We start from the raw sequence: 22,852 nt of genomic DNA, 5'->3' as shown, positions 1-22,852 counted from the left end.
TACCCCTCCCCCCTCCACCGCCTCAGCGCATGCTCCAGAAGACGCCACGTTACCTTCCTAAATGCCATTTGCCCCATTAGTGTGCGAAAGTGCACCGAGCGTTTTTGCATTGGCTGTGCGATAAATACAAAAGCTTATAGCACTACAATTTTATTCACACATTTTTATTTTTCAGTATAAATTGAATAAAGAAAAAGAAGACATAACACATTTTTAGGTAAGGTTCACACACCATAAAAATAACGTACACAAAATTAAAGTGTGCAGAACTACTTGCTAGTAACGCAGTTAACTCGATGCTGAGATAACTTGAAAGATAATGCTTGTGCCACAGGTAACCCAAGGTTACTGGGTCGATTATTCCTACATCCTTAAAAATTTTTACATTTTACCTCATGTTTTAATACTCAGATTATCATGATTTTTTGAATAAAATAAACTTTCAAAACATCTATACTCTTTCTGTACCTATGTGCCATGGTTTATTTGTCTCTATGATCTTTTTACGAAAAGCCTGTTACATTTTTTATGACAATGCGTAGAATACTTGCTGTACTTTGTACTTATTATGTACCACAATAGCACAGTACACATGCAGACGACAGCTTTGCTTATATTCTGGATATGTACTCATGAGTATTATCAATCTCCTGCAAGATATTTGTGTGATTAATCAAACTTTACAGGTACAAATTTTTCATAAAGTGAGAGTAAGTGATTAAAAATGACACTATATATTTATTTACTAAAATTGCATTAAAATATTCTATGTTGCCTTCAGTTTTGTGCGTGCCTACTACTTTTTCACTTGTTGCAGCGCCACTGACATTCTTGATCGGATTATTTTTCATTACCTTGGTAGGATTGAAAATTGGTTCTTTGCAATAAGTCCCTCAAAGTTCTCTGGAATTCACAAATATCACTTAACAATGTACCATAACAAGGTAGCAGGGTCCTCAGGCGGTATTTTTATTCAAGAAATTAAGCAGCACCATATTTTAGAATCTTAATTTTTTTCACTTTCAAGCCTTTGGAAATATCTTACACAGTAGCTTGCCCCACCGAGGTTGCTAAAAGCTACATCTATCTTCCAAAACGTAATACTGAAACTGCTGAAACTGACTGTGTAATATGTGTTATGCACAGTGACACTACCCTCTCCCCCTCCCCCCCTCAAACACGCACACACACACACACACACACACACACACACACACACACATACACACACACACACATACACACACACACACACACACACTTGCTCCAAAGGCCAGGACAGTCTACTCTTTACTAAAAAATATAAACAGATGGTGTGAGTGACTCTTCTCATTCCACAACATCCTTCGTTAGTATATTAGTATATCTGAAAAGGCGTGACCAGCTGGACTGGTCGTCTGATCTTCTTCCATGCGGCTGCTGGAGAATGATGCACCTAAATTTGTTGTCTCTGCCACGCAGTACCTCTTCCATACTTCATGTATGTTGCATACTTCACTTCAACATATGTTTGTCAAATACTGTACTTCGAACCGGATATTGGCACAAAATTTCAAAATACACTCACACACACACAAATACACACACAGGCATACACATACATGTACACACAGAGAGATTTAGGAGTATATGGCAAAATCTGAAATGAATATGTCCCAAAATCTATGTCACCCATTACCAATGAAATTAAAGCTGGAATTTTCTCTTTTGTTCGTTAGATTTTGCTAAATCAAGTGTAGATGAGGGTCTTAGCAAGTTACAACTGAATACTTTCTGGAATGTTTCTTAAAGTTTTCCAGTAAATAAAAGCGTCCATCTTTTTTCGGACGGTGCATTCGGAGCAGCAATATTTCATCTTCCAGTATTTGAGCTATTAACCACACAGCTATCTTCAAGGTGACTCGCCTGGCACATTTAATAAATATGTGAACGTTGGCCAATACTCTGTGGTGTTAAGGGAGCATTTTGAAATATCAAGATACTAGTAAGTTTCTGCCTGTACTGATGTACATAACTGGTTATGCCGTAAAGAAATGGCTTTTCCTTAAAAAAGTATTCCATTTTCCCCACTTGGGTCCAATCTCATGAGGAAGCTGAATTATCCGTTCCAAATGATTTTATTACAGAATACGACCATGGAAAGTTGACAGATAAAGAATCTGACCAAGATTGTCAATGACATTACAACTAGTAAAAGGAATGGTAGTCAGTTTAAAAGCTGAGGCAGCATACAACATTTTAATGAAATTGTCAGTAATTATGTACGTAAATTCCACATTTCATTCAATCATTCTCCTCCACTTCTATGTTGCGAAAAATTTTTAACTAATAAGTCTGAAGAATCTTACAAACGAAAGAGAAATTCACAGTTTTCATTTGTGTGAACGAGTGATATAGATTTTGGGGGCTATTCATTTCAAATTTGCCATTTTGCCATTTACCCTTGAGTATGTTTGTGTGGTGTGTGGGTAGATGGGTGTGTGGCGGGGGGCGGCGGGGGGGAGGGGGGGAAGAGAGAGATGAAGAGAAATGAAATTTTGGTGACGCTGATATTGATGGGTACAGAGAAGATAAAACTACTTTTATATTGTAAAAATCAATCAATAATGAAAATAAGACGGTTGGGGTATAAATAGTAAGTTCCTGACAGCCGTATATACCGCCTGACAAAAGAAGTGAAGCACCCAGAAGACATGTTCAGATGTCAACGTACTTTCGTATATGTAGATGCCGTCGGCGGGCATGTAAATGATTAGAGTTGCAATTGTCTGCGGGAGACAAAAAAATGGTTCAAATGGGTCTAACAAGGGAACCTTCCCATCGCACCCCTCTCAGATTTAGTTATAAGTTGGCACAGGGATAGGCCTTGAAAAACTGAACACAGATCAGTCGAGAAAACTGGAAGTAGTTGTGTGGAACTATGAAAAAAATAAGCAAAATATACGAACTGAGTAGTCCATGCGCAAGATAGGCAACATCAAGGATAGTGTCAGCTAACGAGCGCCGTGGTCCCGTGGTTAGCGTGAGCAGCTGCGGAACGAGAGGTCCTTGGTTCAAATTTTCCCTCGGGTAAAAAGTTTAATTTTTTATTTTCAGATAATTATCAAAGTTCAGGCACTCACACATAATCAACTTCGCTCTCCAGAATTCCAGGACATGTTCAGATTTGCTTGGACATATGCAGGATTTGACGGTCTACGCACGGAAACATTTGAAAACGTTAAAAACATACGTTTTGACCGAGCACAGGGAAAACTGTGCGACTGTGAAACTGTTGCATTCATTTGTTGCAGTTCATGTGACAAACTCTTATGTTTTCATCACTTTTTTGGGAGTGATTATCACATCCACAAGAAAACCTAAATCGGGCAAGGTAGAAGAATCCTTTTACCCGTTCGCCAAGTGTACAAGTTAGGTGCGTCGATAACATATTCCTGTCATGTGACGCACATGCCGTCACCAGTGTCGTAAAGAATATATCAGACGTGTTTTCCTGTGGAGGAATCGGTTGACCTATGACCTTGCGATCAAATGTTTTCGGTTCCTATTGGAGAGGCACGTCCTTTCGTCTACTAATCGCACGGTTTTGCGGTGCGGTCGCAAAACACTGGCACTAAACTTATTACAGTGAACAGAGACGTCAATGAATGAACGGACAGATCGTAACTTTGCGAAAATAAAGAAAGTAAAATGTTCACTCGAGGGAGGACTCGAACCAAGGACCTCTCGTTCTGCCGTTGCTCGCTCTAACCACGGGACCACGGCGCTCCTCGGCTTATCTTGTCCTTGATGTTGCCTATCTTGCACATGGACTACTCAGTTTGTATATTTTGCTTATTTTTTCATAGTTCCACACAACTTCTTCCGGTTTTCTCGATTGATCTGTGTTTAGTTTTTCAAGGCCTATCCACTGTGTCAATTGATAACTAAATCTGAGGGGGGTGCGATGGGGAGGTTCCCTTGTAAGCACTATGGGACTTCACATCTGAGGTCATCAGTGCGGGAGACAGAATAACCTCTAGAGTGCCTTATTACTGTTCGTGTGTTTTACTATTCGTAGTAGGCTATACAAGGGGTATGAAGAGCGGCAGATGTTATGTGATCCTTATGACAGAACGTACGTGAGGCCAGCTTGGACATCAACTCCGTCCCACTGCCAGCATCCAGGGTATGAGACACCATTTACAGAAGTTGTAGGTCGGCTTGCCACAGCAGAGGATCCAAGAGCTTTATGACGACCTTTCCAACCCAATCAGGGCATCCTGGCCAAGAGAGGGACAACGTCATACTGAGAAGCTGACTCATACTGCCAAGTTCGTTATAAACTTGAACCGATTGTGTAATCACTGAAATAACGTCAGATACGCTGTCAACACGTGAAGTTTAATTTCGTTATTTCGTTCCCTCCTCCCCTTCTGGATGCTCCACTTTTTTGCAAGGCAGTGTATGTCTTTATGGTGGAAGTTGTCTTTTATGAATTACCTCTAAGGAAACGATTTATTGACAAACAGCCAATATGGATTCAGAAAATACGTTCTTGTGAAACACAACTAACCCTTTATTCTCTCGAAGTAATGACTGCTATCAACAGGGGACGTCAAATTGATCCCATACTTTTAGATTTCAAAGGCTTTGACACTGTTCGTCACAAGCGACATCTAATTAAATTGCGTGCCTATCAGTAAAGCCTCAGTTGTGTGACTAATTTGTGATTTCCGGTCATAAAATGCTTAGAAAATGTAACTGGTCTACTAAAGAGACTGTTTGCTCTACCTTTGTCCGCCCTCATATGGCGTATTGCTGTCCGGTATGAGATCCGCATCAGATAGGATTGATGGAGAACATCGAAAAATTTCAAAGAAGAGCAGATCGTTTTCTATTGTAGCGAAATAGGTGAGAGCATGCTACGCATATGATACACGAATTGGAGCGACAGTCGTTAAAATAAAGGCGTTTTTCGCTGAGGCAAGACCCTCTCATAAAATTTCAATCACCACCTTTCTCCTCAGAGTGTGAAAATATTTTGTTGACGCCAATCTACATAGGGGGAAATAATCATGATAATAAAATAAAATAAATCAGAGCTCACGCGGAAAAATCTAAGTTTTCGTTTTTCCCGCGCGTTATTCGAGAGTGGAACGGTAGAGAAGTAGCTTTAAGGTGGTTCGATGAACCTTCTGCCTGGCACTTTATTGGGAATTGCACAATAATCATGAAGACGTAAACGTAATTGTAGATAGAAGGAGAAGTGGCGTTTGAAGCTCGCCAATAATCTGACCCAGAACAAAGTTTTGTAATTTACACTTAGGTGGTTTGTAAATGGTGACAATGGTAAATGCGCCATTAAAAGAGTAAATTACAGCGCCCCCTGCATGCAATCTGTCGACCTAAGTTTGATGTCAGTCTTTCTAAACTGAACTGTACCCCTAAGTAAAACGGCGACGCCTCCTTTTCCACTCTCTCTGTCGTGTCTAAGCCCTGCGTAGCCTTTGGATTGAATTTGATGGGATGACAAACCCAGTTTCGCAAATAACGACCTTCATGTTCGAAACAGGCGATCGTGTATTCCACGTGAGCTCTCCGCTGTTTAAGCAATGTGAAGGCTCATGGACTCCCGTGTATTTGGTACAACGAGCGCTTCTACGACACCGTGTACTTAAATTAAAACATCTAGATAATTATGACATCGCAAAACTTACTGGATGTACGGTGCAGCTGGGCATCCCACAGTGTACAAATATACATACAGAGAAAGTTGCTGAGATTTAAATGTCACGATGCATTTAGGTGTAGGCAGGAATTTCACCTCTCCATCTTCAACTATTTTCTTTAGGAATCTTCTCACGTCGGTGACTAAAAATACAGACTTCTGCAAGGATCTCTTCGAAGGTTAAGCCAGTATCAATATCTTGAATAACGCCCCATCTCTTTGTGAGAAAATTATGGATGTAAGCGTCCATACCTTTCTGCCAGAAGACATCAAGCAACCTTAACTTGTTTGCTGACTGCGCTGTTTTGGTTTCAATTTTGTGCTTGTTTCTGCCAATAGATGAAATATTAAGAATTGTTACATTCTTTAAGCAACGTTCTTCCCAGGACCATCAGATGTAACTTTCCCACATTATCATTTTCGTCTTCTACAAATGTAACACATGGAGCCATGACTGTTGTTTCATTCTGTCTGGATATTTCGCTCTGGTTTTATCGCTGGCGCGGGGTGATCCTAAATTAATGTGCTACCTCAGATCAATTTTCTGGAGATCGGTGACATAGAGAGACCTCCACCCACACCTAAAGAAATATTCGACATGTTAGCTAAATTTCATACGCAGCAACATATTATGTAACGTACACCAAACCCAAAATGACAGCGAGTCCCGTTTTTCATTGCAAACTTTTCCGAAGTTCGGTATTCCAGTCGTCAAAACAGGATGTATGCCTTACATGATTTTCCAATGTACAATGGAGAGCTTGTCTTTGTATGGGTGTGTTAAAGATAGCACGTGTTTCATGTAACTTTAATCACTGTGGACTATGTAAACTTCTGTATGTTTAAGGCACAATAACAATCCAAAATTAAGGCGAATCTTACACCTTCTTGTATTTAGTTAGGTACCAGATGCGAGCAACTGCTATAATACCCTGTACAATGCTTTACGTGGAAGTAATTAAACTGAACATTTTTGGAACTAATCCAATCAATATTTCACGCAGCATCACTTTTGCTTGTAATGAAAGTTCAGAAATAGGCCACTACTTGCCTTCATTAAGCTGCTTCACGGTCACAGAAGGTAAGTGTGAGTACGGCCGCAAGAAGAGTGGGCTATGGACGGCCACGTGGTGTTACAGAAAGGAAAAACTATCGTGTGTGGCTCCGGCGTATCGTACTGTATCTGCAGTAGCTATTTGAACACCACAGTGACACAGCGAACTGTTACAAGTCCGTTACTTCAAGGGCAGCCGTGTAGCGTGCATTGCACTGAGCCCAAACCACTGACATTTACGATTTCGGTGGTGTCAAGTGGGAGCTCATTGGAGGGCGGAGTGGAGATCTGTTGTATTTTCTAATGAAAGCTACTTCTGCCCCGGTGCCAGTGAGGGCCTGCAACAAACCCATCTACAAAATGGTTCAAATGGCTCTAAGCACTATGGGACTTAACATCTGAGGTCATCAGTCCACTAGAACTTAGAACTACTTAAACCTAACTAACCTAAGGACATCACACACATCCATGACCGAGGCAGGATTCGAACCTGCGATCGTAGCGGTCGCGCGGTTCCAGACTGAAGCGCCTAGAACCTCTCGGCCACACCGGCCGGCAAATCCATCTACAGCCTAGACACACTGGATGTACGCGCAGAGTTATGATCTGGGGTGCGATTCTATATGGTAGCAGGAGCACGCACCCTGACTGCAAGCTTGTTGATCAGTCGACCTGTTGTGCTGCCATTCATGAACAGCATTCCACGGGCTGTTTTCCAACAGGACAGCGCTCGCCCACATACCGTTGTTGTAACCCAGCATGCTCTACAGAGTGTAAACATATTGCCTTGGCCTGCTCGATCACCGGATCTGTCTCCAATCGAGCACATATGGGACATCATCTGACGACAAGTCCAGTGTCATCAACAAACAGCCGACCAATTGAAACAGGCATGGAACTGCATCCCACAAACTGACATCCAGCACATGTGCAACACTTTGCGTGCACGTTTGCATCCTTGCATTCAACATCCTGGCGGTTTTACCAGTTATTAATGTACCAGCATTTCACATTTGCAATGACTTATCTCACGCTTACCTTAACCAGCGAGCTTGTAATGTTAATGACACAATTATGTTATGTAGACATATGTATTCCCGAAATTTCATTACTCTAAGTAATTATTTGTAGTTGTTGCGATTTTTTCCCCTTAGTGAATTAAAACAATTCAGGAGCTATATAAAATGTTCTCTTGTGCTATTTAAGTATCAGTGTCTGAAGAACCATAACTGAGAGTAGTGAGACTGCATCACATTAATGGGAATTATCCATTTTTGTAGGAAGGGCAGCCTATATGTCGAACTTAATCATCACCAAGTGTTGCACTTTAAAATGCAAATAAAACCACTCAGACACCATTCATATGTCATCTCTTTATTGGATGTATTTGCCATGTTTTTTGATGGTCACAAAGCGACTTGTAAATTGGTATTAGCATGTTTCCTTCTCCAATGTGGTGGACCCATGGTGGATGCATATAAGATTAATACATTTTTGGTGAAACTGAGCCTCAGATATGAACATGGCCAGATTGTTTGACAACTGCCACATCTCCCGAGCATTAATTTCTTGACAGCCAATTCCAAAAACGTTGTACCTGAATGTTCCATAGAACAAATTCTCCCAGAGAACAACGGTGCTTAAGTTATTTTAATTATCTATCTGTACAACTGAAATAACATTGTGCTGTCGGAGGTAAATGTGAGCCCAAAATGTGAGCCCATTGGCCATTTTAAGTTTAGGGCATTTTCGAAATCTCCACTATTTTTCAGTGTGACCTAAAGCATAATTGTGCTTCTTGCATTTTCGAATTTCCCTGTTATTTTAACTTAGCACGCGTAGATTCTGATGTCAGAGGGGTGGTTGGGTGACTTAAGCGCCATCACAAATAACATACTACTGGAAGAAATCAGAACTATTATCTTGCATTTTTTAATTTCTCACAGTTTACAGCTTAGGTCAGTTACGTTCTGTGATGATATGGGCACTTCCACCGCGCAGTTCACTCGGCAGCCCAGCCAGCAGAGTGCATCGGTAACTTCTTTATTTGCATCCTGATCGTCTACGAGATTACGTCATCTGCTTACTCGTCATTGGCTGTAGACCTACATATATGTGGCGACACAGCTTAACTATTTAATAATTTTCGAAACTTTTTTATGGCTGTTGATACCTCATAATTAATTTACTTCAGTTTACTTATAAATCACGTATACAAACCAAACTGTTAAGTTGGAAGCAGAAGAAATGAATTAAAATTTGTGCCGCTGCCGGAACTCGAACCCGGATTTTCTTCGCTTACGAGGCAAAAATGCTAACCTTTACACCACCGCAACTTTTGTCAACATTGTTGCACGAACGACTTAAGTCGAGTGCTCTCCCCACGACAAACTGCAATTTATATCTTCAACTTATTTTCCCCCTTACACATGAGACTTAAATGTCTCGGGGTAAATTTAATTGTAAAATCTGTAAGATCACTCATGGTACAGGACTTCCCCATTACGTCCAACACTGGGGTGCTATTCCAGTGCTGGAGAGCACTGGCAATAGTACAGTATAAGGGGGAAAATAAGCTGAAGATATGAATTGAAGTATGTGGTGGGGAGGGCACTCGACTTAAGTAGTTCGTGCAGCAAGGTTCACCACAGTGCTGCGGTGGTATAATGGTTAGCATTTCTGCCAAGTAAGCAAGAAGTACCGGCGTCGGCACAAATTTTAATTCATTTCTCCTGTTTCCATCATTATCATTGATAAAGATGAGACTTAAATATCTTGGGGTAAATCAAATTACAGTAACTTCGAAAAAGCTATATAGTTATATAAGAAATATCATTGATTACTCCAATCAAATTACAATAACTTCGAAAAAGCTATATAGTTATATAAGAAATATCATTGATTACTCCACTTTCCGCAAGTACCTCAAGGATATGTCCACCGTTGCCGTACTTTGACACAGTCAGCGACCAAGAAACATTAAGGTCAGACTTTTAAAGCTAGGTAGTGTAATTAGTTGTTTATTTAATTTGTTTATATACGACATATGTGTTTGTGTGCACTGTTTTTAATTTAATACGGCTGTTAATAATGACTGAACAGTCGGAAACGGTACACCTAATAAATAAAGTTTGTGTAAACATTGACTGTTATAAACTTTATAGCCAAAATTAATTAAATCATGGGTGCCATCCACGAATAACCTGTCAAATATAAACATTTCTTAAAATTAAAAAAAATAATTTTTTATGACTGTCGAGATCGTTTACAGCACAAAATATTAAAATGCGACGAGTAGTTTCAGGTGACTAAGCAACAATCTTCAGACCTGAGAAAAGCAAAGACCAGAAAATTGCCTTAAGTTACATGTTACGAACTACATCTATGACTTAAAGAAGTCTGAAAGAGGGGAAATAAATAAAAATAATAACGTACCGCTCATGGGAAAATGTATGACAGCATATACACACACCAAAAAAAGTTTTGCATCACCTCGGTTCCGAGAGTTCCGGAATCAGTACAGTAAATTGGAATAGAGATCAACATAAACATCATTTCCGCCCTTTTTATGGCTCATGAAAACCACACATTGCATTTTGTACCACCATACAGCGAGACCTTCAGAGGTGGTGATCCAGATTCCTGTACGCACCGGTACCTCTAATACCCAGTATCAAGTTCTCTTGCATTGATGCATGCCTGTATTTGTCGTCGCATACTGTACACAAGTACAGCAAGACACTGTTGGTCCAGATTATCACACTCCTCAACGGCGATTTAGTGTAGATCCCTCAGAGTGGTTGGTGGGTCACGTCATCCATAAACAACCCTTTTTCAATCCATCCCAAGCATGTTCAATAGGGTTCATGTCTGGAGAACACGCTGGCCACTCTAGTCGAGCGATGTCGTTATCCTGAAGGAAGTCATTCACAACATGTGCACTATGGGGGCGCGAATTGTTGTCCACGAAGACGAATGCCTCGCCAATATGCTGCCGATATGGTTGCACTATCGGTCGGAGGATGGCATTCACGTATCGTACAACGATTACGGTGTCTTCCATGACCACCAGCGGCGTACGTCGGCTCCACATAATGCCACCCCAAAACAGCGGGGAACCTCCAACTTGCTGCACTCGCTGGACAGTGTGTCTAGGGCGTTTAGCCGGACCGGTTTGCCTCCCAACACGTCTCCGATGATTGTCTGGTTGCAGGCACACGCGACACTCAGCGGTGCAGAAAAGGTGATGCCAATCCTGAGCGGTTCATTCGGCATGTTGTTGGGCCCATCTGTACCGCGCTGCATGGTATCGTGGTTGCGAAGGTGGACCTCCCCATCGGGAGTAAAGTTGCACATCATGCAGCCTATAGCACACAGTTTGAGTCGTAATACAACATCCTGTGGCTGCACGAAAAGCGTTATTCAACATGGTGGCGTTGATGTCTGGGTTCCTCCGAGCCACAATCCGTAGGTAGCGGTCATTCACTGGACTTATAACTGTTAATCGGCCTGAGCGAGGCATGTCATCGACAGTTCCTGTCTCTCTGTATCTCCTCCATGCCCGAACAATATCTCTTTGGTTCATTCTGAGACGCCTGTACACTTCCCTTGCTGAGAGCCCTTCCTGGCACAAAATAACAATGCGGACGCGATCTAACCGCGGTGTTGACCTTCTAGGCATGGTTGAACTGCAGACAACACATGGCATGTACCTGCTTCCTGGTGGAATGAGTGGAACTGATCGACTGTCGTAACTCCTCCGTCTAATAGGCGCTGCTCATGCATGGGTGTTTACATCTTTTGGAGGGTTTAATGACATCTCTGAACAGTCAACGTCTATCTTCAGGAGTTCCGGGAACCGGGGTGATGCAAAACTTTTTTTGATGTGTGTAGCTCATAGCAAACTCTGTATCGTGTACATAGCTGGGAGCTATTTAAGAGAACGGAAATGACCGTCGGATAGGCATGGACTACAAATAAACTAGCACAATTTCATCAAGAGGTAATGTTTAAAACATAGTATGTCTGAATGAGTAACACTTACAGTTATAAAGAATAAAAACTGGATAAACCAGCAAAGTAAAACCAACTAGTTGAAAATCTCTGGTGGTCTCTTCTCTTCCCTTAAATAGCTCCCAGCTACATAGTCGATGCATGGTTTTCAATACACCATACACCTTCGTAAGTTCGAGGTTTTGTTGATAAAAGTTAACTTACGGCAATTTCCTGTTCTTTGCTTATTCTCAGATCTGAAGATGATTGCTTAGTCACCTGAAACCGGTCACCACATTTTAATGTTTTATACTGTAGTTGTTTGGTTGGTCGATTTGCGGAAGGCGGCATCGGATTAGGGAAGGATGTCGGCTGTGCCCTTTCAGAGGAACCATCCCGGCATTTGCCTAAAGTGATTTAGGGAAATCACAGAAAACCTAAATCGGGATGAATGGACGCGGGTTTGAACCGTCGTCCTCCCGAACGCGATTCCAGTGTGCTAACCACTGCACCACCTCATTTGGTTTTCATACTGTATGCGATCTGGACAACTACTTTTTTTTAATTTTAAGAAATTTGTACCTCGATTTTTCCTTTTCTGACAATGTCAGACAAATCAAATATGAAGACAGTCAAGTCCTAGTCCTTTCAACTGCCACACAATTAGTCTACCAATTTATGTGACTTCTGAAGTAAAATGGTTTTCAAAATTTTGGTATAAGTGATTTGTTCCGAGTTCATTCGCACTTATTCTTTACGATCATTTTCTTTCCTTTCCTACTTCGTTTCCACATTTCTCAAGGAAACAAGGCTTGGTAGGCTCTTTGGTTTCCAGGTACATTCAGGACAGACGGAGGTTCTGTGACAGAGTGATTAAAATGAACGTACCGTCCAGCGCGGGCAGATCCACTGGATATGAGTGATGCTGGAATCCTGGGAGAACTCAATGGAGGAGACGAAGGCGGGCGTCACGATGTGCGCCGGCGCGAGCGGCCGCATGAAAGCCAGGTGCGCCATCATGGCGGTGCGGTGCGCCTGCTGTTTCTCCGTCAGCTGCTCGCGCTGCTCCACGCGCTCCAGCCGACCCGCCAAGTCCCACACCACAATCTGACGTCACACAAGAGCGCATCACAACTGCAGCCGACGCAATACGGCAGCATTAAGAACATTATTTTACTGTCACTCTTAGAGCATAAGAACACCAGCATGTGATGAGCTGTCAAATTTTTATCACTTAGAAAAAATAAAGTTAGGTAGTTAAATTTTTGTTCGTTTGCTGATAAATGCAGTCCAGGTACACATTCAGTACCCTAGCACGGCGTTAAAGCGGCCTAAACAAAATATCACAGCTCATTGGTCAAGCGGAGCATCGAAGTCGTTTTCTGCATTTGAAGGGGAACAACACTGATCCAATCCACACGAGTTGGTCGAACTGTTCTGCAATAATGCAACATCGTACGACAAAGTCGTTAGGTGGCGCAGACATTGCCAGTGTGGTCGAACAAGTTTGGACGAAGTGGCAGACTGGTTCTCTGTGAATTACCTGAAGAAGTAGAGGCCCTGGTCCTCGTAGAGCGGTGTCGCACAGTAGAGGCGATAGCGGAGAAAAGTGAAAATCAGTCATGGGTCAGTGTTCTACATCTTGCACTACATTTTGAATATGACAAAAGTCACCACCCGTTGGTTTCAGGACTGTTCACAACCATTCAAAAAGCCCATCGAACGAAGGCAGCAGAGGAATTTTTTAAGCTGTATCAGGCCATCCAGGCATGTCTTCCTAAGCAGCTTAGGTATTATGTGTCAGTGATGTATGTATTAAGCTAATAGTGTACACTTGTGGTTTCGCCATCGCCGAAAAAGACGGAGACCTGACTGTTTTCGGGCAACATGATGCTGAACGTCCTTTGGGACTGTCGTGGTACATGCTCAGAGATTATGGCTGTAAGGGGTAAACCATCACAGGAGCGTACTACCCAAATCTACGGATGAAAATACTGGAGTCTGTCTAGACGCCGGCCGGTGTGGCCGAGCGGTTCTAGGCGCTTCAGTCCGGAACCACAAGGCTGCTACGGTTGCAGGTTAGAATGCTGCCTCGGGCATGGATGTGTGTGATGTCCTTAGGTTAGTTAGGTTTAAGGAGTTCTACGTCTAGGGGGCTGATGACCTCAGATGTTAAGCCCCATGGTGCTTAGAGCCATTTGAACCATTTTTTTGTCAAGACAAAGCGTCACAGAAACTTGTCCAACAGGGTTTCCTTACTCCACAACAATTCCCCAGCTCATTCTGCACAAAACAGTCACATAAAATTTGTGTCTTTGGGCTATCAAATTTTGCTTCACTCCTGGTCCTTGGTACGTACTGCAGGCGACAGTCTTGCTGGTATCCCTCTGCTGTCTGGGGATACACGTCATTGCTGGTCATCGGGCCTCGGTTAGAAGCGGGACTCATCACTGAACACAATTCTACTCCAATCAATGAGATTCCAGACCGAAGACACGTCTGGAGATGTCCTGGACAGAGGTGGGACACCAACCTAACTGTCGCCAGCCATACGGCCCAGCAACCAGGAGTCACAGTCTGGGGTGCCATTTCTTTTCATAGCCGGATTCCTTTGGTTGTTATCTGCGACAGTCTTGCAGCACAGCGGTAAGTAGACGATATTCTACGCCCCTTTTTGTTGTCCGCCATGGGAAGTTGTCCTAGACTTACATTTCAGCTGGATGGCGACTGGTCGCACATGACCAGAGTTTCTACTGCTTGTCTTCGTGCTTGCCAAACCCTATCTTGGCCAGCAAGTTTGACTAATCCCTTCCAAATTGAGAGCGTTTGCAGCATTATGGGCGAGGCCCTTCAACCAGCTCAGGATTTTGACGATCTGACGCCGCAATTGGGCAGAATTTGGCACGATATCCCTCAGGATGACATCCAATAACTCATTCAGTCAATCCCAAGCGGAATAACTGCTTGCATAACCGCCAGAGGTAGACTAACACGTTATTGTCTTGCTCAGTTTGTGAAGCTCTTTCTCTTGAATAATTTTTTTAGTTTTTGTGGAATTGTAATCATTTGTTTGTCTTTATATGTACATCACGTCTACTGATCCCCGTCCCATTTGGATAATTCCCTCTTGGAGGAACTTTCTTTTCAAAAAAATGTTCAAATGTGTGTGAATTCCTAAGGGACCAAACTGCTGAGGCCATCGGTCCCTAGACTTATACACTACTTCAGCTAACTTACGCTAAGAACAACACACACACGCGTGCCGAGGGAGGACTCGAGCGCCTCAAACCGTGCGGAGTGGCACGTTTTTTTTTTCTTCTTCTTCTTCTTCTTAAGAGTGTATTAGTTGATAAGGCCTCGTAAAGACCATATTGTTAGGCATCTGCCTTTTAACTTGGTGTCTGTTACATGTGGCTGCAGTCTGATTCAAGAAGCTACAGACAGGAAGAGCTGACGACCACAACACCAACAATCTACATGTATCATTTGTTTAATTAATGATGGCTTATTCATACCTTCAGTTGCGGACCTGCTCAGGGACTTTCAAATAGTAACATATTCGTTTTGTCATGTGGAGAATCATGTCATAAACGTCATGCATAAGGCAAAGGCACGGTTCCCTCTGTAGCAATACGATATGCGCTATGACCTGTTGCTTATCCGTGCGACACTCGTGTTCCATTGGAGCAATGTGACAAGCAACAAGACCGCAAACTTTGTTTATCACACACCAATCCGTAAATTAATAAAGTTATTTTCCGTACACCAATCACAATGAAATTTTATGTAGCCTTTCAAAATAACAATATTTAACTCCAGCATGTTTTAATTTTATACCTGGAATAATTTTGGAGGGATTCAAAATTACCTAAAATCTATATCTTATAATTTCCTAGTAAAAGAAACATCAGCCTTCCGGGCGGGGTAGCCGCACGGTCTTAGGCGCCTTGTCACGGTTCGCGCGGCTCCTCCCCCCGTCGGAGGTTCGAGTCAGCAATTTGGTCCCAAATGAATTTACCACAAATTTCCAAAAACCTTTTTCCAAAATAAACACCCAGATATATTAATTTGTTACACCAGAGAATGAATTAAACTAAACACTTTGTTGCTAAATAGTTAGTTAAACGGTATCTAGTTCAGAACAGTATAAGCTATGTGATGTTTTCAGTTTTCTGCATTCACCCTCTCATTCATTCTGGTAACAGAATAAATGAAAATGATAATGTCGAACAATTTTCAGTTATCTGCATTCATCCTCCTCAGTCACCACGACAACAGAATAAATGAAAATAGTAATGTCAAACAACTGAAAATAACAGCTGCTGTTGAAAAATGCAGCACGCCTATTATACACTGAAGAGTCAAGGAAAGTGGTACACCTGTCTAATATTGTGTAGTGTCCCTCCGCCACGCAAAACTGCCGCAACACGACATGGCATGGACTCGATTAATGTCTAAAGTAGTGCTGGAGGGAATTGACACCATGAATCCTGCCGGGCTGTGCATAAATCCGTAAGAGTACTAGAGGGTGGAGATCTCTTCTGTAGAACACGTTGCAAGGCATCCCAGATATGCTCATCAATGTTCATGTCTGGGGAGTTTGGTGGGCAGCGGTAATGTTTAAGCTCAGAAGAGTGTTTCTGAAGCTATTCTGTAGCAATTCTGGACGTGGTGGGTGTCGCATTGTCCTGCCGCAATTGCCCAAGTCCATCGGAATGCACAATGGACATGAATGGATGCAGGTGATCAGGCAGGATGCTTACGTACGTTTCACCTGTCGGAGACGTATCTAGACGTATCAGGGGTCCCACATCACCTCAACTGCACGCGCCCCACACCATTATAGAACCTCCACCAGCTTTAATAGCCCCTGCTGACATTCAGGGTCCACGGATTTATGAGGTTGTCTCCAAAACTGTACAATTCCATCCGCTCAATACAATCTGAAACGAGACTCGTCCGACCAGGCAACATGTTTCCAGTCTCAGTAGTCCAATGTTGGTGTCGATGGGCCCCGGCGAGGCATAAACCTCTGAAAGTCCATATCGATGATGTTTCGTTGAATGGTTCGCAAGCTGACACTTGTTGATTGCCCAGCATTGAAATCTGCAGCAATTTGCGGAAGGGTTGCACTTCCATCATGTTAAGCGATTCTCTTTAGTCATCGTTGGTCCCGTTCTTGCAGGATCTTTTTCCAGTCTCAGTGACATCGGAGATTTGATGTCTACCGGATATTCCCGGTACATTCGTGAAATGGTCGTACGGGAAAATCTCCACTTCAGGCTGCCTCGAAGATGCTGTGATTGCTTGTGCGCCGATTATAACACCACGTTCAAACTTACTTAAGGGGGGGTATTAAACGACGATCCATCGCAAACGCTACTGGTCTAAGCGCGATAGCCATCTAACGGTAGAACAGGTGAACTACGAAAATTGGCAGACATTATCCGCGCGCCAGAATAGAGAGCAGTTCTAAACTGCCGCCAATCCGCGCATGCACACTAGGTAGCAATAACTCGCGCATGCGCAGAAGGCGGTACAACAGTCCTATCTGCTTGTTATTTTGCCTATTGTTCCGTGGCTATGATCGTTCATAAGAATAAACCTGATGTAAATAAGCACAAACGCTATGATTGGTCAGAAGCCGTAGCACATGTAAACTGGCCATGTTGCGCTCTTCGAAGTAGGTCCTACTTATGTATTAGACATCTTATTACTAAGTTACGTTAAATGAAACTTTAAGATATTCAAATTTATTAACAACCATCAACGTTTTTCTTAATCACGCTTTAGCCACGTAATTTTTATTTCAAAAATCGTGTACAGTGTGGCCTCTGTAGCGTTGTGCTCTGATTGTCGCGCTGTTAATGCGCAGTAGGAAAATGACAGGCTGCTTTTTGTTCCGTAATGAAACAGGCGCCTGGAACACTGCTAAAAAGTGCTGAGAAATAGGGCGTTCTTAATGTTTTTCATAAATTTACGGAGATAATCGGCTTTGAAGTTTTCCCAGTGTTTTATATATTGCAGTTGAGAAACAAATGCCCATTGAACATATAGCGCCTATCGTAACGTAATTGAATGTGAACTCGGTGCGGTTATTTGTGCGTTGTTTCAAATTTCCCTAGTATTATTTATTTCTCGTTCAATCAGAATTTCCTAAATCTCGTAATTACAAAACTCAATATCATTTTTATGACTAATGCACGTCTTCTTGTTTCCAGCTACATATGGGACACAAAATTCCTGTTTCCATTTCAAAGTCTCGATGCTTTATGAGAGACGGCTCATAAAAGTTGTTTAAATTAAGAAAACATAACAATTTAATTTTTTAAAGCAAAAATGAAAAACCGAATCCTCTTTATTTGGACTATGTCCATCGTTTTATACCACAGAGGTAGATAAGTATCGTAGAAACATGAAAAACAATCATTTTCACAGCATTGAGTACATCATACCATACCAATTCTGCATTCTTACATTTACTACTGTACCATTACAATGTGAACCCAACAGAACTGATGTGGAGCCAAGCTGCGGGATTTGGCACGAGAGGTAACAAGACTGTTAAGCTGCCAGACCTACTGCAACTAATGCACGCAGCTTTTCACACGTCACTGCCGAACGATGGTGGGATACAGAACAGCTCGTCATAAAAGAAGAGAAAATGCTGTGCCTGGTTGGCTTCGTGGATTCTGTTGTTAATAGTCTCGTTATCAACGTAGCAGGTGACACTTCCAGAATGAAATGTATTTCTCGGATTCTGATAAGGAAGTATCTAAAAGATTACCAGACGACCGATTGTAAGTAATACCTTCAGTGGCTTCAATATTTAACTATACAGTGCAATCCTTCAATACTCTCTTACTTTACGCACAGCTTCAGAAAAATTAGCCTGTAGATAAGCCAGGAATTTTCATCAAAAATGGTTCAAATGGCTCTGAGCACTATGGGACTTAACATCTATGGTCATCAGTCCCCTAGAACTTAGAACTACTTAAACCTAACTAACCTAAGGACATCACACAACAACCAGTCATCACGAGGGAATTTTCATCATTCTTGTTTTTAATTACAATAGTAAGTTAGCTAAAAACGATAACGTGTTGCGGTTTTCGTCTAGTCGTCTAAGGAGCGTATTGTGGGAGATTTGCAGTGTATCATTTCATTCTGCTTAAAAATTAAATGACATTCGAATCTGTATTGCTCCTCTGCTCGGCTGTTTTTACGTGTGAACTGCAGCTGGCCACGTCATTACAGGCTAGCTGTACCAGCTGACCAGCTAGTGTTGTCCAAGTTAAATGCACCGGTAAATCTGTTGTCCCGTATTGTCGCGAAGTCAGTGTGCACGTAATGCACAGCACAAAACGTTTCCTTATTATCGTACTTGGCAGTACTCGAGTCAGCTTGGTTGCAGTCCCACGTGAAACGAAAATCCAATGAGATTCCAGCAAACGTGGAAGAATACGTTGTGCAATGTTTACATCAGGTTTATTCTTATGATGAACGGATTAAACGGATTACAGTAACTAATTTCAGACTTTCGTGTTGGGGATTTTCTGCGTCTTTTTCAGTAAGTAGGTTTTCATAAATGCAAAAAAAAAGAAAACATTTTTTGCCAGTAGACTTTCTTTTATAATACAAGCTGTTCGTGAAAGCATTTTTTTCTTTTGATTATTTCGTATTGTAGAAATGAAATGGAGCAAAGAAGCGTTAAGCGTCTAAATTCAGGCATACAACGAGGTAAGAGGTATGTGTGTACCCGCTTTATCATAACACGATATGTTGGCAATCGTTTCTTTCTGAGTTACACGGTGATTTTCGATCTATATCGTAATGCCTTAGCTTACGAAAATTCATGTTTGATTTGATTGCATCTCTTGGTTTATTTCAGCATGCCACAAAAGAGAAACGGGCAGTGATGGCGAGAAAATCCATGCAGTTACGCCAAGTGCGACCGACGAGAACCGCAAAACTCTGAGTAGCACATCGCATTCCATTCTCGAAACTTAGAAAAATAACACAAGTGCGCTTTTAAGTATTAGTCCTTTAAAGTATTGCAGACTGTAGTGCGTACATCCACAACTTCTGAAATGGTGGACTGTGCTGGTTGTGGCTAAAAGTCAGACTCGTAAAAGATTCCCCAGTCGCCAGGAAACGTAATGTTACAACCAACCTGCAACTTAAAAGGGCATGTACTGGTATTTTATCATTGATCTAGGCTTGTATGATCACAACGTATAGTCATATTATTTAATTCTTGCTTTCGAGAAGGTGAGATAGTCTCCGTCATGACGGTGCCACACTTGCTAATTCCATCTTCTATCACAGACAGCAGCTTCTCGAAACAGGCCATGTCCATTCACACGAAGTTCCGAAATTCTTGCGGATCTTCGGGCCTCACTTCTTTCATAACCAATATAATCCTCTGCCTTCGTTCCTTCCTTTCAGCCAGGGTCGAACTCAATAACGTCTGGCTTTTCGTTCTTCGTCGTTCTGCCCTAATCCGAAACTGTCACTGCCAGGGCAACAGCTCCAAAAACAAGTGTGTCCTACAGGTGCAAAATGTAAATTTTGGTATACATGTGCCTGTGTAACAAAGTGCCGTAATACAAAAAATAACTATCGAGTCTGTAATTCAGAACAATAGTAACCTACATAATAGAATAACAACTACTTCATAAATAATGATAAAAAACAATTCTTTTTGAATAGGAACCATCGATAACACTGTTCAACATGGGTTCTATTTCTAATATTAAAGCATGTGCTTCTAGACCATTTTACCGTGGGAAATTCAAATACGTAAACAAAATATCGTTGTCAGGGATACTTTTTATGTAATATGTATATATATGTATATTCACAATTCATGGCAAACACAGAAACGTTATAGAGAAATACGGGTATGTTGCCGCATCCAGTAGTGATAGAACGTGATAATTTCTTGTGCAACAGCAGGTGGGAAGAATCAGACATCATTAGGTTATCCCCCGCCACCCACACCTATGTCATTAAGACCACCTGAAACATCTCATTAACTCGAACGACGACAGCCGGTCGCTGCCTCGGCAGTAAAGCTTCACGCCTGCTAAGGGCAGGTGCATCGAGTTTACAACAGTGGTGTTAGCCGCAATTTGTGTCAGTCTTAACGAGTGGATGTTTTGGCTGACAAGTAACTGTGTGTCATATTTCCGAGCACGGTTGAATTTTTTAGTTCCTGTGTGTAAACTGATTGAGCCTGGTACTGAAGGTAAAACGACTGCTTGTTTTTACACACCAGCGTTCCTCTAGTTCCCTAATATTAATTTAATACAGTTGTATTACCAAAGTGGTATTTTTAAATTTGCAAAAATGCCACGTCGTCGTGGATGTCGATATAAGCCGGACAACTTCTTCTACATCTGTGGGAAGTTCACTTTTGCCAGAAATAGGAAGAAAATTTCTTCAGTCATAAAGAAAGCATACAAACATTACTTTGGAGTAGACGTAGGAGACCAAGATAAAGAATGAGCACCACATTTCTGTTGTGCTACATGTTACTGCAAACTAATTCAGTGGTGGAAAGGTAAAGAGAATGTGGCCTTGTTTGCTGTTCCCATGGTGTGGAGGGAGCCTAAGGACCATGTTACTGATTGTTATTTCTGTCTAACAAAAATTCACGGTTTTACAAACAAAAAGCCGAAGAGGCACATTGTTTACCCAGATCTGCCTTCAGCGAGAATGCCAGTGCAGCATTCCGACAACCTTCCAGTACCTTCAAGAGCTCGAGGTCAAATTCCGAGTGACAGTGAAATAAGTAGTACTGAAGAAATCACAGGTGATGATTCTTTATATCACTGCACAAGTGAATCATCGCCACATTTGTTAACACAGGCAGATTTAAATGATTTAGTACTTGATCTAGGACAAAGTAAACAAAAGGCGCAGCTGCTTGGTTCAAGATTACAAGAGTATAATCTACTGCACCAAAGTACTAAAATCAGTGTGTTCAGGCACAGAGAACATGCCTTTATTTCTTATATTTCAACTGACGAAGCACTGACATTTCGCAATGACGTTGCTGGCCTGATGAAAGTGCTGAACTTCACTTATATTTCACAGGAGTGGAGACTTTTCATGGATGCATCGAAAACAAGTCTGAAGGGTGTTTTGCTCCACAACGGAAAAAAATACCCTCTGTTCCAGTAGCTTACGCTAGTTTGACAAAAGAGAATTACGAATTCGTACAAAGGATGCTAAATTAATTAAAATTCAATGAACACAAATGGAAAATATGTGCAGATTTCAAGGTAATTGCTATGGTACTGGGAATGCAACAAGGCTACACAAAGTATGCCTGTTTTCTTTGCGAGTGGGATAGTCGAGACCGAAATTCTCAGAACGTGAAAAAGAAATGGCCTAGGCGAAGATGGAAAGTTGGCAAAAAGAATGTACAACGTGAAAGTCAGGTAGCTCCTGAATATATACTACTTCCACCGCTTCACATCAAACTTGGCCTGATGAAACAATTCGTGAAAAAACCGCATGGGACTGTTTCAAGATGGTGTCGGAAAACTTCCTCGGAAGAAGAAGAGCTACTAACTACAAAGCAATGGTGAAGGATATGATCAAAGCATATCAGGATTTGGGGTGCAATATGTCTTTGAAGATACATATGATGGACTCTCATCTGGACTACTTCACAGAGAGTTGCTGTGACGTATAGAATGAACATGGGGAAAGATTCCATAAAGACATTTCTACCATAGAAAGGCGCTATGACGCGAAGTGGGTACCTTCTATGTTAGCAAATTATTGCTGGAATATCATTCGAGAGAAGAAAGATTCACAATACGAGAGAAAAAAGTGATGTGCATTACAAGGCAGTGGCTTATTGATTGTCAATTTTCTGTAATTTATCTTGTCAAATAAACGCTTCAAAGTGTATACACAAAGGTTACTGTGTTATATGTTAGATCCCACCCTCCATTAATGCGATGAACTTATTACATCATAAAGATGTGCATTTGTTTGTCGAATTTCACCTCACGTTTGCTGCACTATATCAGAAACTGCAAAGAGAAATAAAATTGCGATTACTCAAACTATCCCTGACA

The 22,852-nt window shown here is 41.8% G+C and overlaps 1 protein-coding gene across 1 annotated transcript in view; it reads right to left on the bottom strand.

Moving 5' to 3' along the window:
- LOC126484831 (dynein axonemal intermediate chain 3-like) overlaps positions 1 to 22,852 on the bottom strand; it is a 167,717-nt gene that overhangs the window by 41,872 nt on the left and 102,993 nt on the right. The window contains exon 3 of the mRNA XM_050108462.1: positions 12,645 to 12,863. Coding sequence (XP_049964419.1) covers positions 12,645 to 12,863 — 219 coding nt within the window. The remainder of the gene's footprint in view (positions 1 to 12,644; positions 12,864 to 22,852) is intronic.

This window comes from Schistocerca serialis, chromosome 1, assembly GCF_023864345.2.
Source record: "Schistocerca serialis cubense isolate TAMUIC-IGC-003099 chromosome 1, iqSchSeri2.2, whole genome shotgun sequence".
Taxonomy (NCBI): Eukaryota; Metazoa; Arthropoda; class Insecta; order Orthoptera; family Acrididae; genus Schistocerca; species Schistocerca serialis.
The sequence above is the reverse complement of the archived record's forward strand: the minus strand, read 5'-3'. Positions and strand labels throughout refer to the sequence as shown.